Genomic DNA, 27,713 nt, shown 5'->3' with positions numbered 1-27,713 from the left:
AGGAAGAGAGGCTTGGCTCAGTAGTTCTGCTGTGTGATTGAGAGAACCTGGCAAACCCATGGGAGAAGCTGCAGCCAATGGAAAAAATGGAGGCTTGAAGTGGCCCTTGGGCCTAATGCTTGACACCTCTGTGCTCCGTAGGATTATTTGATTTGTTCTACGCTTGAAAGTAGTCTGTGTAAAGTTCAGATGTATTTGTTGGTCCTAAAGCTTCACTTTAAAAGCAACTCTCTAATTGTCAGTGGAGGACAAAGCACATTTTTCCTTGCCAGTATTTATTTTTATTCATTTATACACTGCCTTTCTCCCCAGTGAGCACCGGAGGTCAGTTTGCATTGTACTCCTCTCCTCTGTTTTTACCCTCACAGCCACCCTGCGAGGTAGGCTAGGCTGGGAGAATGTGACTTGTCGAAGGTCACCCAGCCAGCTTCCATGGCTCAAGTGAGATTTGAACTCAGGTCTCCCAGATACTAGTCCAGCACTCTTAAACCGCTTCACCCACACTGACCAAGTTTTGTTTCACTTATTTTATTAGATAGATAAATTTATTGTCATTGTTCTCAAAAAGAAAATGAGAGCAGCGAAATGAGGTGCTTTTCCACAAACATACCAACACATCAACACCCCAGAAAAAAGGACATATACATAACCATTTAAATGCATCTAAAAACAAATAACCATTCATAACCCTGCATTTAGCCTAACCACGGCACTTGGATAGAAGCTGCCCTTGAATCTATTTGTCTTAGCCTTCAACACTCTATATCGCCTACCTGACAGTAAGATCTCAAATAGCAAGTGGCCCGGATGTGAAGGGTCCCTTAAGATCATTTGTATCTTCCTTTTACATCCCATATTATACAGACCCACCGATGAGGGGAAGAGAACATCCACAAATCTTCTGTGCTCTTACCATCACTCTTTGGAGCACCCTTCTCTCTGCTTCCGTGCAGCTCCCAAACCACACGCAGAGGCAATAAGATAAAATGCTCTCAATGGAACTACGATAAAATTATTTTATTACATTTACATCCCTCCCTCCCGTGGTGGGCTCAGGGCGGCCAACAGCAAGTAAAATAACATAGAATTAAATAAATTACAATTAAATCACAATGAACTCCTTAAAACATCTCCAACGTATACAGTTCTAATCCCTGGGCGGCATTATTATTAGTTCTCGATTAATGCTCTTTACTATAACGTTATTGGATGTTGTTGAGCACATTACATTTCTGTTTGGGTTGGGGGTAGGGGCAGGGGTAGCCAACGGTAGCTCTCCAGATTTTTTTTTGCCTACAACTCCCATCAGCCCCCAGCCAGCATGGCGAATGGCTATGGCTGATGGGAGTTGTAGGCGAAAAACATCTGGAGAGCTACTGTTGACCACCCGTGGGGTAGGGTATCAGTGCTGTGGGATAGTGAGGTACCGGTCGTCTCTATTAGATGTTAAAAGCCCGCTTAAACAGCTCCGTCTTACAGGCCCCTGCGGAACTGCGGCAAGTCCCTCGGGGCCCTGATGTTTTCAGGGAGAGCATTCCAGAGGGTAGGGGCCGCCACCGAAAAGGCTCTTGCTCTGGCGGGTGGACAGCCAGACATCCTTTGGCCGTCAAGAGATTTTCTGAACTTGATTGTAGTGCTCTCTGGGGCTCATAGGGGAAAAGGCGGTCCCGGAGGTAAATGGGTCCCAGGCCATATAGGGCTTGAGTTTCTGTTGGGGGGGGGGCTCATCATTCTCTCATCCCCCCCATGAGGAAGACCTGACAGAAGACTGCCTGATCTGGGCTACGGAGTGACTGTCCAGTGTGCTTTTTTGATTGGCAGGAAAACCCGTCTGCCACCCTCGAAGACCTGGAGAAACCCGGTGTCGATGAGGAGCCCCAGCATGTCCTGCTTCGATACGAGGATGCTTACCAGTACCAGAACATCTTTGGACCTCTGGTCAAGCTCGAGGCAGACTACGACAAGAAGCTCAAGGAGTCCCAGGCAAGGGTCCGGGGGAGGACCAGGGAAGGGGAGCGGCCGTTTCCAAGCCTTGGGCCTTGGTGACATCTGTGCTTCATGGCCAGCGGAAGGCTTGCTTGGATTTCACCAGCCGTGCCTCTGGGCGGGTGGGATGGACTCCTACGGGAGCGAAGCACAACTGTCGGCAAAGCCTGTGAAGGGTTTCTCTAGCCACCTTGGCATGTCTTTGAGCCTCCGAGGTGCTCTGGGAGCGCCACAGTTTTGTGGTTTTGCTAGCGTCTTTTCCTTTTTGGGCTACTGAATTCCTTGCCACGTCTTGTAACACAGGTAGCCTTAAGTGTGTGATGTGCATACTTGGCGTCAGGGGTGGAGTTCTCGCAAGAGCTTCTTTGCATTTTAGGCCACACCCCCTCTGATGTAGCCGGTCTTCTAAGAGCTTACAAAAAAGAGCCTTGTAAGCTTTTGGAGGATTGGCTGCATCAGGGGGGTGTGGCCTAATGTGCAAAGGAGCTCCTGCTAGAATTCCACCCCTGCTTGACATACATTTTTAAATACTACCCAAAGTGGGGTTTTTTAAGGCAGTAAGGGGTCTGCACAGACTTGCCTGTTGCGCGGTGCAGACTTCTCATGCTGGCACATAACTCATTACGAAAATCCAGGGTTGCTCTTAAAACTTCAGTGCCCTGCTTAGTACATAAGAAGGTAGTCCCCTGTGCAAGCACCAGTCGAACTCTGGGGTGATGTTGCTTTCACAACGTTTTCACGGCAGACTTTTTACATGGCGGTTAGCCATTGCCTTCCCCAGTCATCTACACTTTCCCCCCAGCAAGCTGGGTACTCATTTGACCGACCTCGGAAGGATGGATGGTTGAGTCAACCTTGAGCCAGCTACCTGAACCCAACTTCCGCCAGGATCGAACTCAGGTCGTGAGCAGAGCTTAGGACTGCAGTGCTGCAGCTTTACCACTCTGCGCCACAGGGCTTAGTACATACACAGCTACTTTTTCCTCATTCAGCCACGTTTCAGTTATTCTTGGATGTTTTTGCCCTGGGCCATAGATTTCAGATTGAGAGAATATTTTTCCTTATTGCTTGACTCCCGAGTGACTTGCACCAGTATTTAGAGTTTTGAAATGGGAGGGTGGGGGAGAGAAATCCTTGCTGCGAGGAAGGAGTATATGGCAGGGGCGACTAACGGTAGCTCTCCAGATGTTTTTTGCCTACAACTCCCATCAGCCCCAGCCAGCATGGCCAATGGCTGGGACTGATGGGAGTTATAGGCAAAAAGACATCTGGAGAGCTACCATTGGCCACCCCTGGTATATGGCCTCTTAATAGTCCTTCTTCCTTCTGCAGCCCCAAGACTGTTCACTGTTGCAGCATCCTTTTTTAGAGGGGAGGAGGCCGCAGTACTTTTCCCGCAACCAGGGGTGGAATTCTAGCAGGAGCTCCTTTGCTTAATAGGCCACCCCCCTGTCATAGCCAATCCCACAAGAGCTTTCGAAAAAGAGCCTTGTAAGCTCTTGGAGGATTGGCTACATCAGGGGAGTGTGGCCTAATATGCAGAGGAGCTCCTGCTAGAATTCCACCCCTGCCCGCAACTGTCAACTCTTCCTGACCAGTGGTAGCGGCAAGCCTGTTCACTTCCAAAGGGAGGACTGCTGCATCAGAATGGGCTTCACATCAGCCCTCTCTCTCTCTCTCTGATTATTGGTTCCTGGGCTGTGTCAGCGCACTCAACAGCGATGAAACCAGACATATCTATTTAGCAGGCAGGGTTAGCAGCGCCTCCTGCAATTGTTCAAGCACCACTTAAAGTGAACAAGAAGTGGGAGGCCAGATCCGCTCTTGACTGCTCCTTTTCCACCCGTAAAGCAGAATGTTTTGTCTCTCTGTTGTTTAGACCCAAGACAACATCACCGTGCGATGGGATCTGGGCTTGAACAAGAAAAGGATTGCTTACTTCACCTTGCCGAAGACCGATTCAGGTCAGATCTGTCGTTGACCGAGTGCAGGGGACTTAATGGCCCAAGCTTCATTTGATGGGCAGGACTTGTCTTAGCTACAGGGCTGGATTAACAATTAGGCCAAGTAGACATTGGCCTATGGGCCCCCATGCCTTTAGGGGCCCCAGGCTGGCTCCCCCTCCCGGTTTCCCCCCTGCTTGCAGCCTTCCCAGCCTGCACAAGCAGCCAGCAACTGAGCCGCTCTTCGCCCAACTTGCCTAGTGTGATTGCTGCTGGTGTTGTCATCAAGTTTGCCTCTCTCAGCCTCTCCCCTGCAGCTTTGTCAAAGGGGCTTTGGAGAAGGTGCCTGCAGGCTGCAGCGGGGACAACGTGCCGTGGGGTGGGTGCTCCGACTCTGAGATAATTTGCAAGGAGGCCCCCAAGATTTTGACTACCTAGAGGCCTCCACGGGGTTTAATCCGTCACTGCTTCACTGGCCCTCGTGCTGGCCTAGGAAGAGCAGACAGCAGTGGCCTACAAACCCTTGTGAAGTCTCTTGATTTAAAGAGGACTCAGTAATTAAATCAAGATAGGCGGCACTGGTATGTCTGTTGTGGGGAAAAAAGAGCCAGAGTGACACAGAGTGTTGGACTGGAGGGGCCATTGGCCTGATCCAACATGGCTTCTCTGATGTTCTTATGTGACACAGAGTGTTGGACTGGATGGGCCATTGGCCTCATCCAACATGGCTTCTCTTGTATTCTTATGAGTCCAGCAGCACCTGAAAGACTTAACGACAGTTATGGCAGGAGATTTCATCAGTCACTGCTCACTTCTTCAGAGAGATCGGGATGGGTAGTTGTGTTAGTCTGTCTGTAGCAGTACAAAAGAGCAAAGTCCAGCACCTGGTCTCCAGCAACAAGCCTCAGAGTCTAGTCCATAAAGAACAATTGAAACTAATCCAAAGCATGTCCCTGAGAGCCAGTTTGGTGTAGTGGTGAAGTGCACGGACTCTTTATTTGAGAGAACCGGGCTTGATTCCCCACTCCTCCACTTGCAGCTGCTGGAACGGCCTTGGGTCAGCCATAGCTCTGGCAGAGATTGTCCTTGAAAGGGCAGCTGCTGTGAGAGCCCTCTCAGCCCCACCCACCTCACAGGGTGTCTGTTGTTGGGGAAGAAGGGAAAGGAGATTGTAGGCCACTCTGAGCCTCTGTCCTTGAAAGAGCAGCTTCTGGGAGAGCTCTCTCAGTCCCACCCGCCTCACACGGTGTCTATTGTGGGGGAGGAAGGGAAAAGAGATTGTACACCGTCGGAGACTCTGTCCTTGAAAGGGCAGCTTCTGGGAGAGCTCTCTCAGCCCCACCCGCCTCACAGGGTGTCTGTTGTGGGGGAAGGAGATACAGGAGAATGTAAGCCGCTCTGAGTCTCTGATTCAGAGAGAAGGGCGGGGTAAAATCTGCAATTCTTCTAATTTTATTGCATTATTTTTAAATTTAAATGGTAGGTTGTTATTCTTGTTCAGTTCATGTGGTGATCCGCTCTGAGCCTGTTATGGGAAAGGGCGGAATATAAGACGAATGAATGAATGAACGAACGAATGAATGACATGATTTATACTGGGGAATTTGCTGGTTTTGCTTGCCCTGGTGCCTGAGCTTGTTCTCCATCAGAGGGGGGGGGGGGGGGGTGAATGCTGCCCAGAAACGCTTAACGGCTTCACGTTGTCTCCCCAGATATGCGCCTGATGCAGGGAGATGAAATCTGCCTGAGGTACAAAGGGGATCTGGCCCCTCTGTGGAAAGGAATCGGCCATGTCATTAAAGTTCCGGATAGTATCCTTTTTACTTTGTGTAAAGAGAAGTAAGGCTGTGAGTCGGCATCTTGGGTGGACTCCAGAGGGAGCCGCAGGTGCTCTGTGCTGACTTTCTGGAGTTTGCCTATCTAGTCGGGAAAGGCGATCTCTCCCCTTCTTGCGTCACGGAATTGAAGGGACGCCCCTGGCCTCTATTATACTCTTCTTCCATCCTGCCATCCAGAGGGTGCAGAAAGGTTTCATAAGGATTCTTGGGCAGTATCCCTTTGCTCGGTTTATGAGCTCAGGCCTTCAGCAGGAAAGCATAAGTGCGGCCCTGCGGCATCAGGCCAGTAGTACTGCTAGCATCCTGCCTCACACAGTGGCCATCCAGTCCCTCTGGAGGGCCAACAGCAGGGCAGAGAGGCCGAGGCTTTCATAAGACTATAAGAAGAGCCCTGCTGGATCAGACCAGTGGTCCATCTAGTCCAGCATCCCGTCTCACACAGTGGCAAACCAGTTCCTCTGGAGGGCCAACAACAGGGCATGGAGGCCGAGGCCTTCATAAGAGCATCAGAAGGGCCCTGCTGGGTCAGACCAGTGGTCCATCTAGCCCAGCATCCCGTCTCACACAGTGGCCACCCAGTTTCTCTAGAGGGCCAACAACGCAGAGGCTGTGGCCTTCCCCCGATGTTGCCTCCTGGCACTGGCATTCAGAGGACTGCTGCCTCTGAACATTGGAGGTTCTTTCTAGTTGCCATGGCTAGTAGCCACTGATAGATAGAACCATGGAGTTGGAAGGGACCTCCAGGGTCCTCTAGTCCAACCCCCTGCATTATGCAGGAAACTCACAAACACCTTCCCCTAAATTCTCAGGATCCTCATTGCTGTCAGATGGCCATCTAGCCTCTGTTGAAAAACCTCCAAGGAAGGAGAGCCCACTACCTCCCAAAGAAGCCTGTTCCACTGAGGAACTTCTCTAACAGTCAGGAAGTTCTTCCTAACGTTGAGCTGGAAACTCTTTTGATTTAATTTCAACCCACTGGTTCTGGTCCAACCTTCTGGGGCCACAGAAAACAATTCCACACCATCCTCCATGGCTGTACACGAAGCACGTCATGAACCTTCAGACTGTGTGTCCTTCGTCGAACGCTGATGCAAGTAGAGACGGACATGCCGGGATGGGGAGGGAACTCTTTTTGCCAGAGTTTGCAGCTTTTTGCGCACATTGCTACTTAATAAGGTTTTGAAGATTATGGTGATGAGATCGCTATCGAGCTGAGAAGCAGCGTCGGCGCTCCCGTGGAGGTGACCCACAACTTCCAGGTGGACTTTGTGTGGAAGTCGACCTCCTTTGACAGGTGGGTGAGAGGAACGCGCTGAGATCGCCCTGAGCAAGGGGGGGGCGGGAGGAGTCCCGCGGAAGGGCCCGCACCAAACAGCCCCTCTCCCCCTTCCCAGAATGCAGAGCGCGCTCAAAACGTTTGCCGTGGACGAAACCTCCGTGTCCGGCTACATCTACCACAAGCTGCTGGGCCACGAAGTGGAAGACGTCATCATCAAGTGTCAGCTGCCAAAACGTTTCACGGCGCAGGGACTCCCTGACCTCAACCACTCTCAGGTAAGCCCTAATCCTGTGCCAGGAGGATGAACATATGAAGCTGCCTTATACTGAATCAGACCCTCGGTCCATCAAAGTCAGTATTGTCTTCTCAGACTGGCAGCGGCTCTCCAGGGTCTCGAGCTGAGGTTTTTCACACCTATTTGCCTGGACCCTTTTTGGAGATGCCAGGGATTGAACCTGGGAACTTCTGCTTCCCAAGCAGATGCTCTGCCACTGAGCCACCGTCCCTCCATCTCCATCACCTACTGCCTGGGCCCTTTTGAGTTGGAGATGCCAGGGATTGAACCTGGGACCTTCTGCTTCCCAAGCAGATGCTCTACCACTGAGCCACCGTCCCTCCATCTCCATCACCTACTGCCTGGGCCCTTTTGAGTTGGAGCTGCCGGGGATTGAACCTGGGACCTTCTGCTTCCCAAGCAGATGCTCTACCACTGAGCCACCGTCCCTCCCCATGGGAGGATGGTGGGAAGCGTAACGCAGGAGCGGGGCCAGAGAGCTGCTATGGTTGGTTCCAGTGTCCTTTTACACCTTAAATTCACAATATTCCTCTTCCCCAGGTGTATGCTGTGAAGACTGTCTTGCAGCGTCCGTTGAGCCTTATCCAGGGTCCTCCAGGGACAGGCAAAACTGTGACATCAGCTACTATCGTTTACCACCTGGCCAGGCAAGGAAATGGGTAAGAACCCAAGCAAGGGGCACGGAATCCTGGTAGTAGAAGGGAGGTGTGCAGTTGGTTTGGCTTAGGTACCTCCGATTCTAAGGTAGCTGCCCCGGTTGCCCGTTCGTTTGTGAGTTCAGTTGCAAGTGCTGGTGTTGTATTCTAGGCTAGGGGTGGCCAAACTTGTTCAACGTAAGAGCCACATAGAATAAATGTTCAGTGTTCGAGAGCCGGAAGGAAGGAAAAAAGAAGACCGCAGATTTATACCCCGACCTTCTCTCTGAATCAGAGTCTGAGTGGCTTACAATCTCCTTTATCTCCTTCCCCCACAGCAGACACCCTGTGAGGTGAATGGGGCTGGAGAGGGCTCTCACAGCAGCTGCCCTTTTGAGGACAGAGTCTCAGAGCAGCTCACAATCTCCTTCACCTTCCTCCCCCACAACAGACACCCTGTGAGGTGGGTGGGGCTGAGAGAGCTCTCACAGCAGCTGCCCTTTTGAGGACAGAGTCTCAGAGCAGCTCACAATCTCCTTCACCTTCCTCCCCCGCAACAGACACCCTGTGAGGTGGGTGAGGCTGAGTGGGCTCTCACAGCAGCTGCCCTTTCAAGGACAACTCCCACAAGAGCTATGGCTAACCCAGGGCCATTCCAGCAGGTGCAAATGGAGGAGTGGGGAATCAAACCTGGTTCTCCCAGATAAGAGTCCGCGCACATAAACATTACACTAAATAGGTGGGGAGGGAGAGATGGAAAGAAAAGAACTTTAACTTTAAATGCATTTTTGAAGCTGTCGGCTGGCTTGGAGACGTTATTTAAAGAGGCAAATGCCTTCTCCAGGCTGGCTGATGGGGTGGCAGGGGCTTCAAGAGCCACACACAATATATGCGAAAGAGCCACATGTGGCTCCTGAGCCAAAGATTGGCCACCCCTGTTCTAGGCCCAAGGAAAGGAAAGATCCCTTATGCAAGCACCTCTGGGGTGACGTTGCTTTTCACAGCGTCTTCACGGCAGACATTTTACGGGGTGGTTTGCCATTGCCTTCCCCAGTCCTCTACACTTCCCCCCCCCAGCAAGCTGGGGACTCCTTTGACCGACGTCAGAAGGATGGAAGGCTGAGCCAACCTGGAGCCGGCTACCTGAACCCAGCTTCTGCCGGGGATTGAACTCAGGTCGTGAGCAGAGCTTAGGGACTGCAGTACTGCAGCTTTACCGCTGCGGTTCTGGGCCCTAAGCATATGCCAGTTCAGGTCGTGCCAGCCGTGGAGTCTCTTGATGCCATCTTTCTGTCGGATTAAAGCAGATGGGCCTGCCAGGTGAATCGCTCTGGGAGACCCAGAGGAAGGTTGTGGAGAGCAGCTGTCCTGTGAATCGACACTTTTAAGACTTTTTTGTTTGTTCCCACCCACTTCGTTTGCTGGAATCTTGTCATCTCCCCCCCCCCCCAAACACTCGGGCCAAAAAAAAGTTGTTCACCCCTGCTCTAAGTTTTTAGTTTGCCGTTAGCAAAATTGTAAACTCGCCCCAGTACTTATTTATTTATTTTTTGTTACTTTAAATTTCTATCTCGCCCTCTCCGCAAGCGGACTCAGGGCAGCTGACAACATTCGTATTTACAAGTTAAAACCAATAAAACATAATTGCAATTTAAGATTTTAAAAACCATTTCGTGGTGCTGTGTCACTACAATATAAGCGAATTCCTATTTTCTTTGGCCTTTGACATCTAACCGGGAGAGAACTGTTATTAATAACGCATGGTTGCAATATTTAATTAATTTTTTCTTATACTAAACCATATGATATTTCACCCCCCCCCTCCAATATTGACTTCCCCGAAGTTATAAATTTCCAGTTAATTCTAAAGGTACCACTAATCTATCAAAATGTAATACTTTTGATTAATACTAAAAAATTGTCCAGTGTCTTTTTATGTTCCACTCTTTCTCCATATATCCTTTGAATTTCTTCCACTCCTTTTTGAATAAGTCTAAGTCATAGTCTCTTAAAGTTTTAGTTAATTTGTCCATCTCACTCCGCGATAAAACTTTCACAATCCAATCCCATTTCTCTGGTATTGTTCCTTGTTTCCAAAGCTGCGCCTACAATGTCCTAGCAGCTGAGAGGCGAATTCTTATCTTCTGATGGTGATCACATAGTACTCTATAATGATGTGGGGTGGCAGTTCTCTCCCGGTTAGATATCAAAGGCCTGTCGGAACAGTTCGGTCTTACAGGCCCTGCGGAAAGTAGAAAGATCCCGCAGGGCCCTTATGGCCTCCGGGAGAGCATTCTACAATTCTGGTGCTGCCACCGAGAAGGCCCTAGCTCGTGTCAAACGCAACCTAGCCTCCTTTGGTCCAGGGATGGACAATAGATTTTTTGTCCCTGAACGCAGTGCTCTCTGGGGAACATGTGGAGAAAGGCGGTCCCCCAGATAGACAGGCCCCTGACCATAGAGAAAGGAACCACAAACTGCTGCAACTCTGCTGTCTTAGCAGTCGCATATATATTTTTGTTAGCTGAGAGACAGGAAGAAATAAGCTGAATATCAGGGCTTTTTTGTTCTGGCTGGCTTGGTGTGAGGGGTGTGGCCTAATATGCAAATGTGTTCCTGCTGGGCTTTCCCCGCAAAAAGTTCCATGTGAAACGATGGTGACATCAGGGGGCGTGGCTCAATACGTAAATGAGTTTTTGCTGGGGGTTTTCTACCAAAAAAGCCTTGTTTAATATAGAACAAGTCTTGTAATGAAGCTTATTTAGATAGAAGCAAGTTGCAATAGGTTTAATGGCCTCTTTGGGTATCGGTTCAACATTATAAGGCTGAGAACGCAGAACTCTTCATTAATGCATTAGCTTATTGTAGAGAAAATTAGTTCCATTTAAACAGTAAGCTTGAAAATACGTTAATATCTGTCTACGGAACATGTAGGAACGATCGTTCGCAAATCCCTTGATTGTCTTGCATAAAAGTACAGTGCAGCACCTTATAAGCAAGTTACACCTATTTGAATCGCTTCAAAGCAGGATATTTCACTGTGGTTTTTTACTGCTCCTCAAAATTTCTTCAAAAGAAACATTGGAAGAAACATTGGGGGGAGGGGAGCCTTCTCAGGTTTTCTGCCCACCCCCACAGACCTACTGTCAAGTCGGCTGATTCAATAACGAGGCCTTGTTGATACAATGCAGCTAGTTTATTGATATCATTGTTCTCGACTACAAGGAGATTGAAAGACTAAAGATCATACAGTAGAAAGCAATCATATAAGGTACACATCAAAAGGATTCTTGAGGGAGGGGCACTATGCAGGGCACATTCACACATTGATGTTACAATTTCGTTCTCAGGCCTGGTTTGGCCTTGAGCGTCTCCCCAGCTCCAACTTCCCCCGGTTCCCGGCCTGAGAAGGCACTATAATCTTTTTCACATATCCCCATTTCAAAGCAACCTACATAACAAAGGAAAGGAGGGGTGTGAGGAGAGTTTAAGCTAGCAGCATTGGCATACAGTGTGGCTTTGCCCAGGATGCTTCTCTCCTGAACCAAAGATTGAATGCAGGCTTGACCAGAGTTAAAGCAGACTTGACACCCACCCTACAAAGTGTTCTGGCTGCCTTCCCCCATCCCATTTACCAAAACGATGAGCACCTTTCCGCTTGCGGCACTAAAGCTTTCCTTATCTCTCAGTACGCAGAATCACTCGTTGCTGGCTTGACTTTTAGACGCTATTTAAAACAGTTTGCTTCTCATAAACGTTTGGGTTATCTCTACTCTCCACTGTCCTTGATGCCTTTTTAACTGCTGCCGTTTTATTGTCTTTAAGTTCGGGGGAATGTTCTTTAAAACACTCTTGTTGCATGATCTTGTTGCCTGATTGGCCCTCACTCCTGTCTCTCCACTCCCTTAAGGCCGGTACTGGTTTGTGCCCCGAGTAACATAGCTGTGGACCAGCTGACCGAAAAGATACATCAGACCGGACTGAAAGTAGTACGTCTGTGTGCCAAGAGCCGGGAGGCCATTGACTCCCCAGTGTCTTTCCTGGCCCTCCACAACCAAATCAGAAACATGGACAGGTAATAATAATTTTAATTCTCACATGGCATTCTGTGTGTGTGTGTGTGTGTGTGTGTGTAGAATAGCGAGGAGATCCTAAGATTGTCTGGCAGTCGAAGCTCTAGCTCAGGAGTGGCCAGACTTGCTTAATGTAAGAGCTGCATGGCATAAACATCAGATGCTTGAGAGCTGCAAGACATGAATGTCAGATGTCTGAGAGCAGGAAGGAAGGAAAATAGATGATGGAGGGAGAGGTGGAACTAATGCAACTTTAACTTTAATTGCACTCTCCAAGCTGCCAGCTGCTTGGCTTGGAGAAGTGTTTCAAAGAGACAAATGCCTTCTCCAAGCCAGCCAACGGTGCAGTGGGAACTTCAAGAGCCACACAATATGCTGCAAAAGCAATAATAGCTCAGTTATGGGGAAAATACACAGAAGCCCACCGTTGCTCTTTGGCACAGAAAGACCTGGAATTTTTATGTAATGAGTAAAATTGCAGAAAATTTAAAATTTCTGGTAAATCCTACCCGACGACAAACTTTGCAACTGTTCGGTTATCAATTTTAGATTATTCTCTCAGGATGATGTACCGAATATTATTAACAAACGGTATCTTTATTAGGGTTTGTAGAATCTTTCGGGCTCAAGTGCCGTGTTCTACTGGAGAAAGTTTTTCTTCCAGACGTTTCGTTCTCAGCTGCGGAGAACATCCTCAGTGGCGTTGCAGCCGGAGCAGGTGCTCTGACCTTCTTGGCTGCTGTGCATTGAGAGCCAAGAAGGTCAGAGCGCCTGTTCCGGCTGCAACGCCACTGAGGATGTTCTCCGCAGCTGAGAACGAAACGTCTGGGAGAAAAACTTGCTCCAGTAGAAGACGGCACTTGAGCCCGAAAGATTCTACAAACCCTAATGATGTTACCAGCCGTGAAAACCTGAAATCTTTAGTATCTTTATTAAATCTAATTTTAGATACGTATCGTGGGGGGGGGGGGGGCAGAATGTAATAAAAAAGGAATAATTATCTTTGTAAACAAAATGGAATAACTACACATAATTTCTTTGCATTATCTTTGTATGATTTCTATTTTGATTATTTGTATTTAGATATAAGAGATCTATTTATGATATTGTATTGTTTTAAAAGTTAATAAAAATATTATTTTGGTGGTGGGGGGGGAAGAGTCACACAATATGTGTGAAAGAGCCCCAAGCCAGATGATGGGATCTCAAATTAACCAGACCTTGAATTGTTGCAAAGTTAGGCTTTATTTGATAATCCATAAGCATCCAGACAAGGAAGATTGAGACTGATACATTGTAGCAGTAGATGGCATGCTATATTGGGATACATCAAAGGGAACTATACAAAGCCACAATTCTAAACATTGCTGAGTTGAGGTGCAAAGATTCACACGGTCTCCCTCTCTTATCTTATTGTTACTGTTAGTCTTCCGGGGATGGCCAGGAGGCTGTCCCTGGAGGCGCTTTATCTTCAAAGGGGGGATTTCTGCCTTTGTTAGTATCAAGGGGAAGAAATGTTCACATCTAGCATTGGCAACAATCTACAACTCCCTACTTTGATATGCAGGGTCTTTTCTCATGGTTAGTAACAGCGTTTCAAGATGGCAAGGAAGATTGAGACTGATACTTTGTAGCAGTAGATGGCATGCTATATTGGGATACATCAAAGGGAACTTAGTTCAGGAAAGTTGCATCGGCTGACAAGTTTGGCCATCCTTGCTGTAGCTCTTTGAGCGTTATGCAACGCTAGGGGGCGAGCAAGGCTTGTTTCAAAAGCAAGAGACGTTTCAGAGGTGGTTTGCCGTTGCCTGTCTCTGTGTCACGACCTTGGTGTTCCTTGGAGGTTGCCCATCCAAATACTAGCCAAGGCAGGGCAGGTGAGAGAGCTCTTTGGAAAGTGTGTGTGTGTGGGGGGTAGAGAGGGATGGTTCTTCCAGTATTGCCATGGATGTTCCTTGGATTTAGTCTAGGCCTTGTGCACCCCATACCTTAAATGCTCTGGGCCTTGCTGGCCATCTGGGTGGCTTCCTCAGACCAGTAGGACCACGTCTTGCTACTCCTTGCTACTCTCAAAATTTGTAATATCTCTGGGGAGGGATGGTGGCTCGGTGGTAGAGCATCTGCTTGGGAAGCAGAAGGTCCCAGGTTCAGTCCCCAGCATCTCCAACTAAAAAGGGTCCAGGCAGTAGGTGATGGAGATGGAGGGACGGTGGCTCAGTGGTAGAGCATCTGCTTGGGAAGCGGAAGGTCCCAGGTTCAGTCCCCGGCATCTCCAACTCAAAAGGGTCCAGGCAGTAGGTGATGGAGATGGAGGGACGGTGGCTCAGTGGTAGAGCATCTGCTTGGGAAGCAGAAGGTCCCAGGTTCAATCCCCGGCATCTCCAACTCAAAAGGGTCCAGGCAGTAGGTGATGGAGATGGAGGGACGGTGGCTCAGTGGTAGAGCATCTGCTTGGGAAGCAGAAGGTCTCAGGTTCAATCCCCGGCATCTCCAACTAAAAAGGGTCCAGGCGGTAGGTGATGGAGATGGAGGGACAGTGGCTCAGTGGTAGAGCATCTGCTTGGGAAGCAGGAGGTCCCAGGTTCAATCCCCAGCGTCTCCAGCTCAAAAGGGCCCAGGCAGTAGGTGATGGAGATGGAGGGACGGTGGCTCAGTGGTAGAGCATCTGCTTGGGAAGCAGGAGGTCCCAGGTTCAATCCCCAGCGTCTCCAGCTCAAAAGGGCCCAGGCAGTAGGTGATGGAGATGGAGGGACAGTGGCTCAGTGGTAGAGCATCTGCTTGGGAAGCAGGAGGTCCCAGGTTCAATCCCCAGCGTCTCCAGCTCAAAAGGGCCCAGGCAGTAGGTGATGGAGATGGAGGGACGGTGGCTCAGTGGTAGAGCATCTGCTTGGGAAGCAGAAGGTCCCAGGTTCAATCCCCGGCATCTCCAAAAAAGGGTCCAGGCAAATAGGTGTGAAAAACCTCAGCTTGAGACCCTGGAGAGCCGCTGCCAGTCTGAGAAGACAATACTGACTTTGATGGACCAAAGGTCTGATTCAGTATAAGGCAGCTTCATATGTTCATATGTCCTTGTAGCTACATCAGCCATGCTTTAGCCAGCCCTGGCCTCTGGACGCTTGACCTTTCTGATCTTCCCGAATCCCTTGTGGGCTGCCTCGCCGTGCTGTCCCAGAACTCCCCAAGCGTTCAAGAGCATCTAAATGTTTCATCAGTAAGACATTGCCGGGAAGGGAATTTAAACTACCTATTTTAAATAGGTTTATTAGATTTTCAGGTAAAATAGGAATGGGGGGTAGAAGGGAAGGAAAAAGGATGGGGTACATGAATTAAAAATTTGTAATATCTCTACTTATACATTATTCATTCCATATCTTCGTCGTCAGTATCAGTCACCTTGTAACCTTTTCTGCAGTTACATCTTATAGTTCATTAATTCATTACTCATTAATATCTCTCAAAACTACTACTAAGACAAGAATATATTTTTACATGGCAATATTTGTCATGAATCACATTGTTATCTTATTTTGGAAGTTCATATATTGCACCATAACCAGCTATATTATGGTTCCCACGTTTTCTTAGTTTCATGCAGATTAACACCTTTCAGTCTGGCAGATAAGGTATCTATTTCTGCGAGGTCTAAAAGCTTAGCTAATAGTTCCTCTTTTCTTGGTATTTTGTATATTTTCCAATATTTAGCACAAATTATTCTAGCTGCAGTCACTGCATGTATTAAAAACACTTTGGTCTGTCTGGAATAGTCTTCTAGCAGCATATTTAGTAAGGTCTCTGGTTGAATTTCAAGAGCCCCATGGTGCAGAGTGGTAAAGCTGCAGTACTGCAGTCCTAAGCTCTGCTCACGACCTGAGTTCAATCCCAGCAGAAGCTGGTTCAGGTAGCCGGCTCAGGTTTACTCAGCCTTCCATCCTTCCGAGGTCAGTCAAAGGAGTCCCCAGCTTGCTGGGGTGGGGGGGGAGGAGTGTAATGACCGGGGAAGGCAATGGCAAGGAAAGGTCCCCTGTGCAAGCACCAGTCGTTTCTGACTCTGGGGTGACATCACGGCAGACTTTTTACGGAGTGGTTTGCCATTGCCTTCCCCAGTCATCTACGCTTTCCCCCCAGCAAGCTGGGGACTCATTTGACCGACCTCGGAAGGATGGAAGGCTGAGTCAACTTTGGGCCGGCTCCCTGAATCAGCTTTCGCTGGGATGGCAAACCACCCTGTAAAAAGGTCCGTCGTGAAGGCAGTGTCACCCCAGAGTCGGAAACGACTGGTGCTTGTGCAGGGAACCATAAGAACATAAGACAAGCCATGTTAGATCAGGCCAATGGCCCATCCAGTCCAACACTCTGTGTCACACAGGGTAAAAAATTTTTTATATACACATATACATACACACACACACACACACACTGTGGCTAATAGCCACTGATGGACCTCTGCTCCATATTTTTATCTAAACCCCTCTTGAAGATGGCTATGCTTGTGGCCGCCACCACCTCCTGTGGCAGTGAATTCCACATGTTAATCACCTTTTGGGTGAAGAAGGACTTCCTTTTATCCGTTTTAACCTGTCTGCTCAGCAATTTCATCGAATGCCCACGAGTTCTTGTATTGTGAGAAAGGGAGAAAAGTACTTCTTTCTCTACTTTCTCTATCCCATGCATTATCTTGTAAACCTCTATCATGTCACCCTGCAGTCGACATTTCTCCAAGCTAAAGAGCCCCAAGCATTTCAACCTTTCTTCATAGGGAAAGTGTTCCAGCCCTTTAATCATTCTAGTTGCCCTTTTCTGGACTTTCTCCAATGCTATAATATCCTTTTTGAGGACCTTTCCTTTCCTGGTTGAATTTAAACTACCACTGCAGCCCAGCACTCTCTGAAAAAAAAACAAAAGAATCAGAATAGCAATAGAGCTGGAGCAGAGATGGGAATGTGTTATCGAGGAATCGTAATGAACCAGCACGGGCTGTAGTTTCACCAGTGACCTCTGTCTGTTTCCTTTTCAGCATGCCTGAGCTCCAGAAACTGCAGCAGCTGAAAGATGAAACTGGAGAACTGTCCTCTGCGGACGAAAAGCGCTACCGGGCACTGAAGCGAACGGCTGAGCGAGAATTGCTGATGGTAACGATTTTTCCTGTTAAGGCAGCCGAGTCAGGCGAGTCGCCCCCGCAGCACACTCCAGTAGGTGCTTTGGTGACCTGGGGGCACCTCAGGCAGAAAAAGATGATGATGATATTGGATTTATGCCCTGCCCTTCACTCCGAATCTCAGAGTCTCATACAATCTCCTTACGATGTTGTCATCTTCTTTTTCTAATGTCCCTCCCCTGCAGCAGAAACCCTGTGAGCAGTGTTCCCTCTAAGCTGAGTTAGCATGAGCTAACTCAGAGTTTTTTAGCCTCCAACTCACACATATTTAGCTCAGGAAGGATGGCCCCAGAGCAAGCTAGTTTATGCAGTAGTCGAGTGGCCCACTCGCAGCTTTAAGGCCGGTAGCACGCAACCCAGAATTTTTGCTCACAAAACTCCACAGCTTAGAGGGAGCATCACCTGTGAGGTAGATGAGGCTGAGAGAGCTCTCCTGGAAGCTGCCCTTTCAAGGACGGAGTCTCAGAGCGGCCTGCAATCTCCTTTCTCTTCCCCCCCCCCCCCACAACAGACACCCTGTGAGGTGGGTGGGGCCGAGAGAGCTCTCCCAGAAGCTGCCCTTTCAAGGACAGAGTCTCAGACGGTGTACAATCTCTTTTCCCTTCTTCCCCCACAACAGACACCCTGTGAGGCGGGTGGGGCTGAGAGAGCTCTCCCAGAAGCTGCCCTTTCGAGGACAGAGTCTCAGAGCGGCCTGCAATCTTCTTTCCCTTCCTCCCCCACAGCAGACACCCTGTGAGGCGGGTGGGGCTGAGAGAGCTCTCCCAGAAGCTGCCCTTTCAAGGACAGTCTCAGAGCGGCCTACAATCTCCTTTCCCTTCCTTCCCCACAACAGACACCCTGTGAGATGGTTGGGGTTGAGAGAGCTCTCCCGGAAGCTGCCTTCTCAAGGACAGCTCTTGTGAGAGCTATGGCTAAACCAAGGCCATTCCAGCAGCCGCAAGTGGAGGAGTGGGGAATCAAACCCGGTTCTCCTAGTTAAGAGTCAGCTCACTTAACCACTACACCAAACTGGCTCTCAGAGACTTCTAACAGCTGCAGTGGAAGCTGGAGAGGAGCACAACAATCTCATTGGTGTTGTTTTAAGCCTGCTTTGAGCGTCGTGTAATTCGCTGCTGGGTGCTGCCTTTCAGAACGCAGACGTCATCTGCTGCACATGCGTGGGAGCTGGCGACCCGAGGCTGGCCAAGATGCAGTTCCGCTCCATTTTGATCGATGAAAGCACCCAGGCCACTGAGCCGGAGTGTATGGTGCCAGTCGTCCTTGGGGCAAAACAGGTAGGCTCGGAGCAACCGAAAGCACTTGAGGCTGTTGGCTGCAGCTTTTGTTCCAGCAGCCTTCTTTCGAGAGGGGTGCGAGTTTCCCTTTCCTTTCCTCTGAAACGCCGGGAAGGCAAATCCATGTCATTTCCGCATTTGGAGAATGGGCCGTGAGAAGAAAGGGAACCCGGGAGGGGGGGCGGTGGGTGTCGACCCCTTGTTCAGCAGCTCGTGACCTTTGCGTCCTTAGTTGATCCTGGTGGGCGACCATTGCCAGCTCGGCCCCGTCGTGATGTGCAAGAAGGCAGCCAAAGCGGGCCTCTCCCAGTCACTCTTCGAGCGGCTGGTAGTCCTGGGGATCCGGCCCATCCGCCTACAAGTGCAGTACCGCATGCACCCTGCCCTGAGCGCCTTTCCTTCCAACATCTTTTACGAGGGGTCTCTCCAGAATGGTGTCACAGCAGGTAAGAGAGCTGGGGTTGGGGGGTGGGGAGGGCTTGTGGCTTATTGCAGAGCAACGCAGCATCTCCCATAATTGCATTGACCACGTGCCAAAATCCACATCCTGCCCTGTGCGCATGCTCTCTCTTTAATGGAAGACTTTGGGCTTTTCCCTTTCCTTTCCTTTCCATCCAAGCGGGCAGCCGTGTTGGTCTGAAGCAGTAGAACAGAGGTGGCCAACAGTAGCTCTCCAGATGTTTTTTTTTTGCCTACAACTCCCATCAGCCCCAGCCAGCATGGCCACTGGCTGGGGCTGATGGGGGTTATAGGCAAAACAACATCTGGAGAGCTACCATTGGCCACCCCTGCCCTACAGTCTACTCTCTACAGCAGGGGTGGCCAACGGTAGCTCTCCAGATGTTTTTTTGCCTACAACTCCCATCAGCCCCAGCCAGCATGGCCAACGGCTGGGGCTGATGGGAGTTGTAGAGCGCACGAAAGCTGACATTCTGAATAAAACGTAGTTGGTCTTAAAGGTGAAACCTGGACTACTGCTTTGTTCCTTTCCTTTTATTTGTTAGCTGCTTTGAGCAGTGGCGCAAGAGAAAACAAGACAGTAAATAAAACAAATTACAAATAGATTTAAAGCCAAAAAAGACGAACAACGAGAGGGAAAACCAATAATCATAATCGCAAAACATAATTAAATAATCTGAAAGGCTACCTGATATTAATATAAAATTCCGCTAAAACTCTTTAACATTATAAAACATTATAACAATATAAAATTAGAGTTAAAGTCTTAGTACATCTTAGCAGCGCAACCACGCCTTCGTTTTAGAGAGAGCACTATTGGCAAATATTTTGCCACAGAGTGAGTTATTTCAGGGTGCACTTTTTACTGAAAACCGGGCATCTCTCGTTCCTCTGCAGCGGACCGTGTGAAAAAGGGATTTGACTTCCAGTGGCCTCAGCCAGATAAGCCTATGTTTTTCTACGTAACCCAAGGACAAGAGGAAATTGCAAGCTCTGGCACATCTTACCTGAACAGGTAAATCACAAGAGGGAAGGAAACCGGTTCCAGCCAAGTTACGGGAAAAGGAACTAGAGACCGGGGGCTTGTTCCGAGACTTGGATCCTGCAACATCTTTGCCTTGATTTCCTTGAACGAAATGAGCTTGTAGTTGCTGTATCCAGGTATGGGAGGAAGTGAGGTGGGCTGAATGTCTCGGCCCTGCTTGTTCCTTCCGGAGGTCTGCAATTCCAAAAGACATGATAGAGGTTTACTAGATTATGCAGGGGATGGAGAAGGTCGAGAAAGAAGTCCTTTTCTCCCTTTCTCACAATACAAGAACTCGTGGGCATTCCATGAAATTGCTGATGGACTTCCTGATGGCACCTGAGTTTTTTTGGCCACTATGTGACACAGTGTTGGACTGGATGGGTCATTGGCCTGATCCAACATGGCTTCTCTTATGTTCTTATCTATGAGGAGTTTCATGGATGGGGGAGTATGAGCATTCAGGAGCTGTCAGTAAGCATGTGATGCGGTGGCTAAAAAGGCAAATGCAATTTTGGGCTGTATCAACAGAAGTATAGTGTCCAGATCCCGTGATGTGATGGTATCATTTTACTCTGCTCTGGTAAGACCTCCCCTGGAGTATTGTGTTCAGTTTTGGGCACCACATTTTAAGAAGGATCTAGACAAGCTGGAACGAGTCCAGAGGAGGGCGACGAAGATGGTGAGGGGTCTGGAGACTAAGTCCTATGAGGAAAGGTTGAAGGAAGCTGGGCATGTTTAGCCTGGAGAGGAGGCGGCTGAGAGGTGATATGATCACCATCTTCAAGGACTTGAAGGGCTGTCATTTAGAGAATGGCGTGGAATTGTTTTCTGTGGCCCCAGAATGTCGGACCAGAACCAACGGGTTGAAATTAAATCAGAAAAGTTTCTGGCTCAACATTAGGAAGAACTTCCTGACCGTTAGAGCGGTTCCTCAGTGGAACAGGCTTCCTCCTCGGGAGGTGGTGGGCTCTCCTTCCTTGGAGGTTTTTCAACAGAGGCTAGATGGCCATCTGACAGCCATGAAGATCCTGTGAATTTTGGGGGAGGGGTTTGTGAGTATCCTGCATTGTGCAGGGGGTTGGACTACATGACCCTAGAGGTCCCTTCCAACTCTGATTCTATGATCCTATATGATTCTCTGATTCTTTCAGAACCACACACACCCTGCCACCTTCTTAGGTTCACTGAAATCATTGTGGAAGAAACACGGAGAGGCCTGTCTTCAGTGCGGGCTGATGGTGCTTCCAATTCAACATAGTTTGTGCCTTTAATGACTTGCTTTGGTTCAGTGGAAGCAGCCTGGAGCTACTATCTTAGGTGCTTAAGTTGTGCCAATCGTGCGGATCAGGGTCTCTTGATTAATTTGATTTCTCTGTATGCATGCTATTGCTTAAATATGATGCGCTTCATTTAATGTTGTTGTAATGTGCTAATGTCGTAAGCCACTCTGAGCCTGCTTGTGGGATAGGGCAGGGTATAAATAAAAAAAATAAATTAATTAAGTTATAAACGGACCAGGGTCCCATCCTTAGCCAGCAGGCCTTCCCAGTATAGAAAAGCACAAAGATCTGGTTGGAGTGCATGATAGTCATGACACCCAAGAAATGGACTCTAGGGAATTACAGCCCTTCTCCTCTGTCTGTTCCGTAGAAAGGTAAAGGTAGTCCCCTGTGCAAGCACCAGTCGTTTCTGACTCTGGGGTGACGTCGCATCATGACGTTTTCATGGCAGACTTTTTATGAGGTGGTTTGCCAGTGCCTTCCCCAGTCATCTGCACTTTACACCCCACCCCCCCACAAGCTGGGTCCTCAAATTTTACTGACCTCGAAAGGATGGAAGGCTGAGTCAACCTTGAGCCGGCTACCTGAACCCAGCTTCCGCCGGGATCCAGCTCAGTTTGTGTGCAGAGCTTGGACTGCAGTACTGCAGCTTTACCACTCTGTGCCACGGGCCTGTTCTATACTTGGCCTTTAGAAGAAGATGATGATGATATTGGATTTATATCCCGCCCTCCACTCCGAAGAGTCTCAGAGCAGCTCACAATCTCCTTTATCTTCCTCCCCCACAACAGACACCCTGTGAGGTGGGTGGGGCTGGAGAGGGCTCTCACAGCAGCTGCCCTTTCAAGGACAACCTCTGCCAGAGCTATGGCTGACCCAAGGCCATGCTAGCAGGTGCAAGTGGAGGAGTGGGGAATCAAACCCGGTTCTCCCAGATAAGAGTCCGCACACTTAACCACTACACCAAACTGGCTCTCACACCAAACTTTAAAAAATAAAAAACCTGGAGTCTTGGACGTGGAGTGGGTTAGACGTGGTAAACGCTTTCCTTGTGTTAAGGAAAGGGAGTGTAAAAGAGGCTGTACTGGGGACTTTCTGAAACGAACAAGTTGACTTCTTTCTCCTCTCTCCTGCTCCCCTCCAGGACAGAGGCTGCAAACGTGGAAAAGATTACCACCAAGCTGCTGAAAGCTGGCGCGAAGCCCGATCAGATTGGCATCATCACCCCCTACGAGGGGCAGCGCTCCTACCTGGTGCAGTACATGCAGTTCAGTGGCTCCCTTCACACCAAGCTCTACCAGGTGCACTGCTCCCAACACACTCCTGAGTTCCTGTCTGCTTCCCAAATCCTTGATAACGGCTAATCTTGATCTTCCATCAGTAGTTAGTCTTCGTTGAGATTTGAGGCGGGTGGCAAAGTGGGGAGTGAAGCAGTTAGATGGCAAACCAACTAGTGAAAAGTACAGTAGGACTAAGAACATAAGAGAAGCCATGTTGCATCAGGCCAATGGCCCATCCAATCCAACACTCTGTGTCACATAAGAACGTAAGAGAAGCCATGCTGGATCAGGCCAATGGCCCATCCAGTCCATCACTCTGTGTCACATAAGAACATAAGAGAAGCCATGTTGGATCAGGCCAATGGCCCATCCAATCCAACACTCTGTGTCACATAAGAACGTAAGAGAAGCCATGTTGGATCAGGCCAATGGCCCATCCAGTCCAACACTCTGTGTCACATAAGAACGTAAGAGAAGCCCTGTTGGATCAGGCCAGTGGCCCATCCAGTCCAACACTCTGTGTCACATAAGAACATAAGAGAAGCCATGTTGGATCAGGCCAATGGCCCCTCCAGTCCAACACTCTGTGTCACATAAGAACGTAAGAGAAGCCATGCTGGATCAGGCCAATGGCCCATCCAGTCCATCACTGTGTCACATAAGAACGTAAGAGAAGCCCTGTTGGATCAGGCCAATGGCCCATCCAGTCCAACACTCTGTGTCTCATAAGAACATAAGAGAAGCCCTGTTGGATCAGGCCAATGGCCCATCCAGTCTAACACTCTGTGTCACATAAGAACATAAGAGAAGCCCTGTTGGGTCAGACCAGTGGCCCATCCAGTCCAACACTCTGTGTCTCATAAGAACATAAGAGAAGCCCTGTTGGATCAGGCCAATGGCCCATCCAGTCCAACACTCTGTGTCACATAAGAACATAAGAGAAGCCCTGTTGGGTCAGACCAGTGGCCCATCCAGTCCAACACTCTGTGTCTCATAAGAACATAAGAGAAGCCATGTTGGGTCAGACCAGTGGCCCCTCCAGTCCAACACTCTGTGTCACATAAGAACATAAGAGAAACCATGTTGGGTCAGACCAGTGGCCCATCCAGTCCAACGCTCTCTGTCACATAAGAACATAAGAGAAGCCCTGTTGGATCAGGCCAATGGCCCATCCAGTCCAACACTCTGTGTCACATAAGAACGTAAGAGAAGCCCTGTCGGATCAGGCCAAAGGCCCATCCAGTCCAACACTCTGGGTCACACAGTGGTCAGTGGCTCTTTCACGCATGTCATGTGGCTCTTGAAGCCCCACCATCCCATCAGCTGGCTTGGAGAAGGCATCTTTCTTTAAATCACTTCTCCAAGTCAAACCAGCCAGCAGTTTGGAGAATGCGTTTAAAGTTAAAGTTGCTTTCTTTCCACCTCTCCTCCCTCCCTTCTTTCCTACTTTCCCATCTTGTAGCTCTCTGACACCTGACACTCACATCTTGTGGTACTCAGACACCTGATGTTTAATTCTGTGTGGCTCTTACATTAAGCAAGTTTGGCCCCGCCTGGCTTAGTCCATAAAGAACAATTGAAACTAATCCAAAGCGTGTCCCTTGCTACCTGCTTCTACCTCTGAAGGCCTCACCTAGCTGGTATCAGAGGCTACTGATAAATCCAGTGTGAGCTATGAGGAGGAACGGTCCTCACTCACATTCAAGTGGAGACCATCAACGGAAGCTAGCAGCTTGGTCTCTTTCCCATAGCGTGGCCTGAAGCCAAATTAAGAGATCTTGGGTAGATGCAGGGTGTCACGTTCCCAGGGTGCAGGCAGGCAGGAGTCCAAAGCCAGTCCAAGGTCAAAGTCCAGGAAGTCAAGCAGAAGCCAAGTCAGCAATGCAGAATCACAAACTGGAATCAGAAGTCAATGTCCAAAAGGTCAGGTTGCCAAGGAAATCAAGCAGGTCAGCATCAGGAAGGAGCATGGATGCAAGCCAGAGAATAGACTTGTTGCTTCCATAAGGTTACCAGGTCTTAGATGGGAGCTATATGGGAGTTTCAATCAGCCTGCTCCCTGGGTGGCAGTGACTCTGCTATAACTCAGGGCTGAGAGACCTGAAGCCTCGGCGTGCCTCATGTCTTCGCTCTGAAAGTTCTTGCCGGAGCCTGCTTCGAACTCTTGAGATGGGAGGAGGAGAGCTTGGAGGAGATCAGTCGTCAGCAGCTGACACTGGTGCCTGGAGAGTGATTGATGGGCAAGCTGCTGTTTGTTCAGCTGAGGAACTGGCTGGGAACTCTTCCAGGTCTGTTAACCTTTCCAGCTCCTCCTCGTCAGGGCTCATGACACAGGGGTGGAATTCTAGCAGGAGCTCCTTTGCAGATTAGGCCACACCCCCTGATATAGCCAATCCTCCCAAGAGCTTGCAAGGCTCTTTTTCGTAAGCTGTTGGAGGATTGGCTACATCAGGAGGCGTGGCCTAATAATCAGAGGAGCTCCAGCTAGAATTCCACCCCTGGATGAGTCATCTAGGAACACCTGGAGTTCTGGCACCGTGTGCTCTGTTACCTCGCCCAGAAAGATGATAATGTCCTTCGGTGATGGCAGAGCTTCTTCCCCACTGAAGAGCAATGCTCCCTCTAAGCTGTGGAGTCTTGTGAGCAAAAATTCTGCTTTGTGAGCTGCAGGCATTCATGTTGTGAGCCGTTGCATCAATTAGCTTGCTCTGGGGCCGTTTTCCCTGAGCCTAAGGCAAAAACGTGTGAGCCGGAGGCTAAAAACCTGTGAGCCAGCTCACGCTAACTCAGCTTAGAGGGAACCTGCCCTGCTTGAAGAGGCAAAGCCAGGCTAAAAAAAACACAGGGCAGGAGCTTGTTTGGCTCAAATTTCTGGCCACTGTGTTTAATTAAAAAAAAACCAAACACAACCTTTATGGAGAGGTTGTATCCAGTAAAGCTGATGGATGGCGAGAGGAGGGGACTTTTACCTTTTTTGCGTTTTCCTCCCCTCTACTGAATCTCCATCTCCAAGCTGCTTTTCTCTGGAGACGGGGGTAAAAGCAGCTTGGAGGTTTGAGACCGGGGCAAGGGGGTGGGGCACTTGGGGAAGAGTTAGAAAGCTCCTCACTCTCGGCCACCCTACGCATGGAATATAGAGCAGGGGTGTCAGACATGCAGCTCGGGGGCCGAATCGGGCCCCTAGAGGGCTCCTATCAGGCCCCCGAGCAACTGGCTGTCCTCTGCTTCCTTCTGCATAAAAGCTTGCTTTGCCAGGTTTGCTCAAGTCGCACAGGAGCTATGGAGCAAAAGCTCTGTTTTCTCCATTGGCTGAGGCTCCTCTCTTGGGGTTTGCTTTGCCAAGGGACAGGGGTGGCCCTCGGGGATTGCTGGACCAAACCAAGCCATGTGGCAGCCTCTCTGGGGCTTGCTTTACCAAGGTCTCTCAGTTGCACAGCAGAACTGCTGACCCAAGCCTCTCTTCTTTCTGTTGGCTGAGGCTCCCCCCCCCCCATTCTCCTGGGGAAGGAAGGAAAGAGCCAGAGCTTCCTTTGCCCAGTTCCCTGGATCCCATGGGAGAAATGCAAAGAAAGCATCTTTAAGACCAACGAGCGCTAACGTTTTAAGCATGTTTTAAGCTTTTGAAAATATATATTTGTGTTTATCTGTGTTCTTTATAAAATTTATACCTCTGCTACCTAATCTTAAATAGGTACACACATGGCCCGGCCTGACATGGCTTGGCCCAATCCAACATGGCCCGGCCCAACACGGTCTCATTTATGTCAGATCCCTCATAACAAATGAATTCGACACCCCTGATATAGAGCGTTGCCCACGGAAAGTACTTGAGGGGATTTGGAAATCAGGCTCCTCTCGTGCTGCGAAACGATGATGCAGTGTGTCACAAGATACTTCCAGCGATTGGGGAAACTAGCTGTCTTGCCCCCGCTCAATTCTTCCAGGAGGTGGAGATTGCCAGCGTCGATGCCTTCCAAGGACGGGAGAAGGACTTCATCATCCTGTCTTGTGTCAGAGCCAACGAACACCAAGGGATCGGGTTCCTGAACGATCCCCGGCGCCTCAACGTAGCTCTCACCAGAGCAAGGTACGGAGCCCTCCCAGGGACATGTTGCTGGGCCCCTCAGGGTTTGGACGGGGTTGCCACTTTCTGAAAGGTCAGGGGAATTGGGCTGAAATCAGGGAAAGTCAGGGAAATTGCGATTACAGCATATTCAAGCAGTGGATTTTTGCCCTGCAAGAGGATGATGTGTTCTTGTGGCAGCTGGAGTAGAGAATTGGCAGAATATAAATAAAGCTTAATGAGGCCCTTTTCCCAGCTCCGCCTTTTTTTCAGCTCCACCCCCAGCAACCAGCCTAATGCGTTTGTTGAGCTCTGTCCCTGCATGATTTCCAAGGCTAGTTTAAACGTTTAGCACAGGGGTGGGGAACCTCCATCCCAAGGGCCATATACGGCCCTCGAGGTCACTTGGTGTGGCCCTTGGGAATTGCTGGACCAAACCGCGCCATGTGACAGCCGCTCTGGGGCTTTGCTGGCCAGCAAGGATTGTGGGGCCCAGCCACACTGTGCAGCAGCCTCCCCAGGGCCAGGCAGGGATCACAGGGCCCAGATGTACTGTGCGGCAGCCTCCCTGGGGCCTGGCTGGCCACTAGAATTGCTGCAGGATCTGGAAAAGTTACTGCCACAGTTCAGTTTGCACTTGATTCTCCCAGAGGGTGTGGCCTAATATGCTAATGAGTGTGTGACCTAATATGCTAATATTAGGGGATATGGTCAATATGCTACTGAGTTCCTGCTGGGCTTTTTCTAGGGCGCGGGCCGGGTGTGTGTGTATGTGCGTGCCAGATTAGGCTCTCCCCACATGACTTCAAATAGAAAAACAATTATTTGCATTAATTTTGCTGGCCTGAATCATTCTCCCTTGGCAGAGCACTGTTTTTTAAGTTGATAATTTTTTATGGCCCGCGAGTGATGTTATAAATATTCATATGGCCCTTGGCAGAAAAATGGTTCCCCACCCCTGGTATAGCAGTATACAAACTTTAAACATTTGACTGTTTTCATCCCTTCCTGCTAGTACTGCATTTAACTTACATATAAACTTACATGTTTTTGGGGCATGCTTGTGTATGGAATGAACGATTTGTCTCCTGCTACACCCAGCAAAGAGTTGCACATGAGTTTT

The 27,713-nt window shown here is 49.3% G+C and overlaps 1 protein-coding gene across 1 annotated transcript in view; it reads left to right on the top strand.

Moving 5' to 3' along the window:
• UPF1 (UPF1 RNA helicase and ATPase) overlaps window positions 1-27,713 on the top strand; it is a 71,959-nt gene that overhangs the window by 18,623 nt on the left and 25,623 nt on the right. The window contains 13 exon segments of the mRNA XM_060232825.1: window positions 1,822-1,983; window positions 3,866-3,950; window positions 5,642-5,740; window positions 6,953-7,061; window positions 7,162-7,321; window positions 7,882-8,000; window positions 11,887-12,051; window positions 17,064-17,178; window positions 18,338-18,481; window positions 18,714-18,927; window positions 19,838-19,955; window positions 22,392-22,548; window positions 26,472-26,614. Coding sequence (XP_060088808.1) covers window positions 1,822-1,983; window positions 3,866-3,950; window positions 5,642-5,740; window positions 6,953-7,061; window positions 7,162-7,321; window positions 7,882-8,000; window positions 11,887-12,051; window positions 17,064-17,178; window positions 18,338-18,481; window positions 18,714-18,927; window positions 19,838-19,955; window positions 22,392-22,548; window positions 26,472-26,614 — 1,790 coding nt within the window.

The sequence above is a fragment of the Heteronotia binoei genome, chromosome 2 (assembly GCF_032191835.1).
Source record: "Heteronotia binoei isolate CCM8104 ecotype False Entrance Well chromosome 2, APGP_CSIRO_Hbin_v1, whole genome shotgun sequence".
In the NCBI taxonomy this organism is placed as follows: Eukaryota; Metazoa; Chordata; class Lepidosauria; order Squamata; family Gekkonidae; genus Heteronotia; species Heteronotia binoei.
This window is presented reverse-complemented; position numbering and strand designations above follow the sequence as displayed.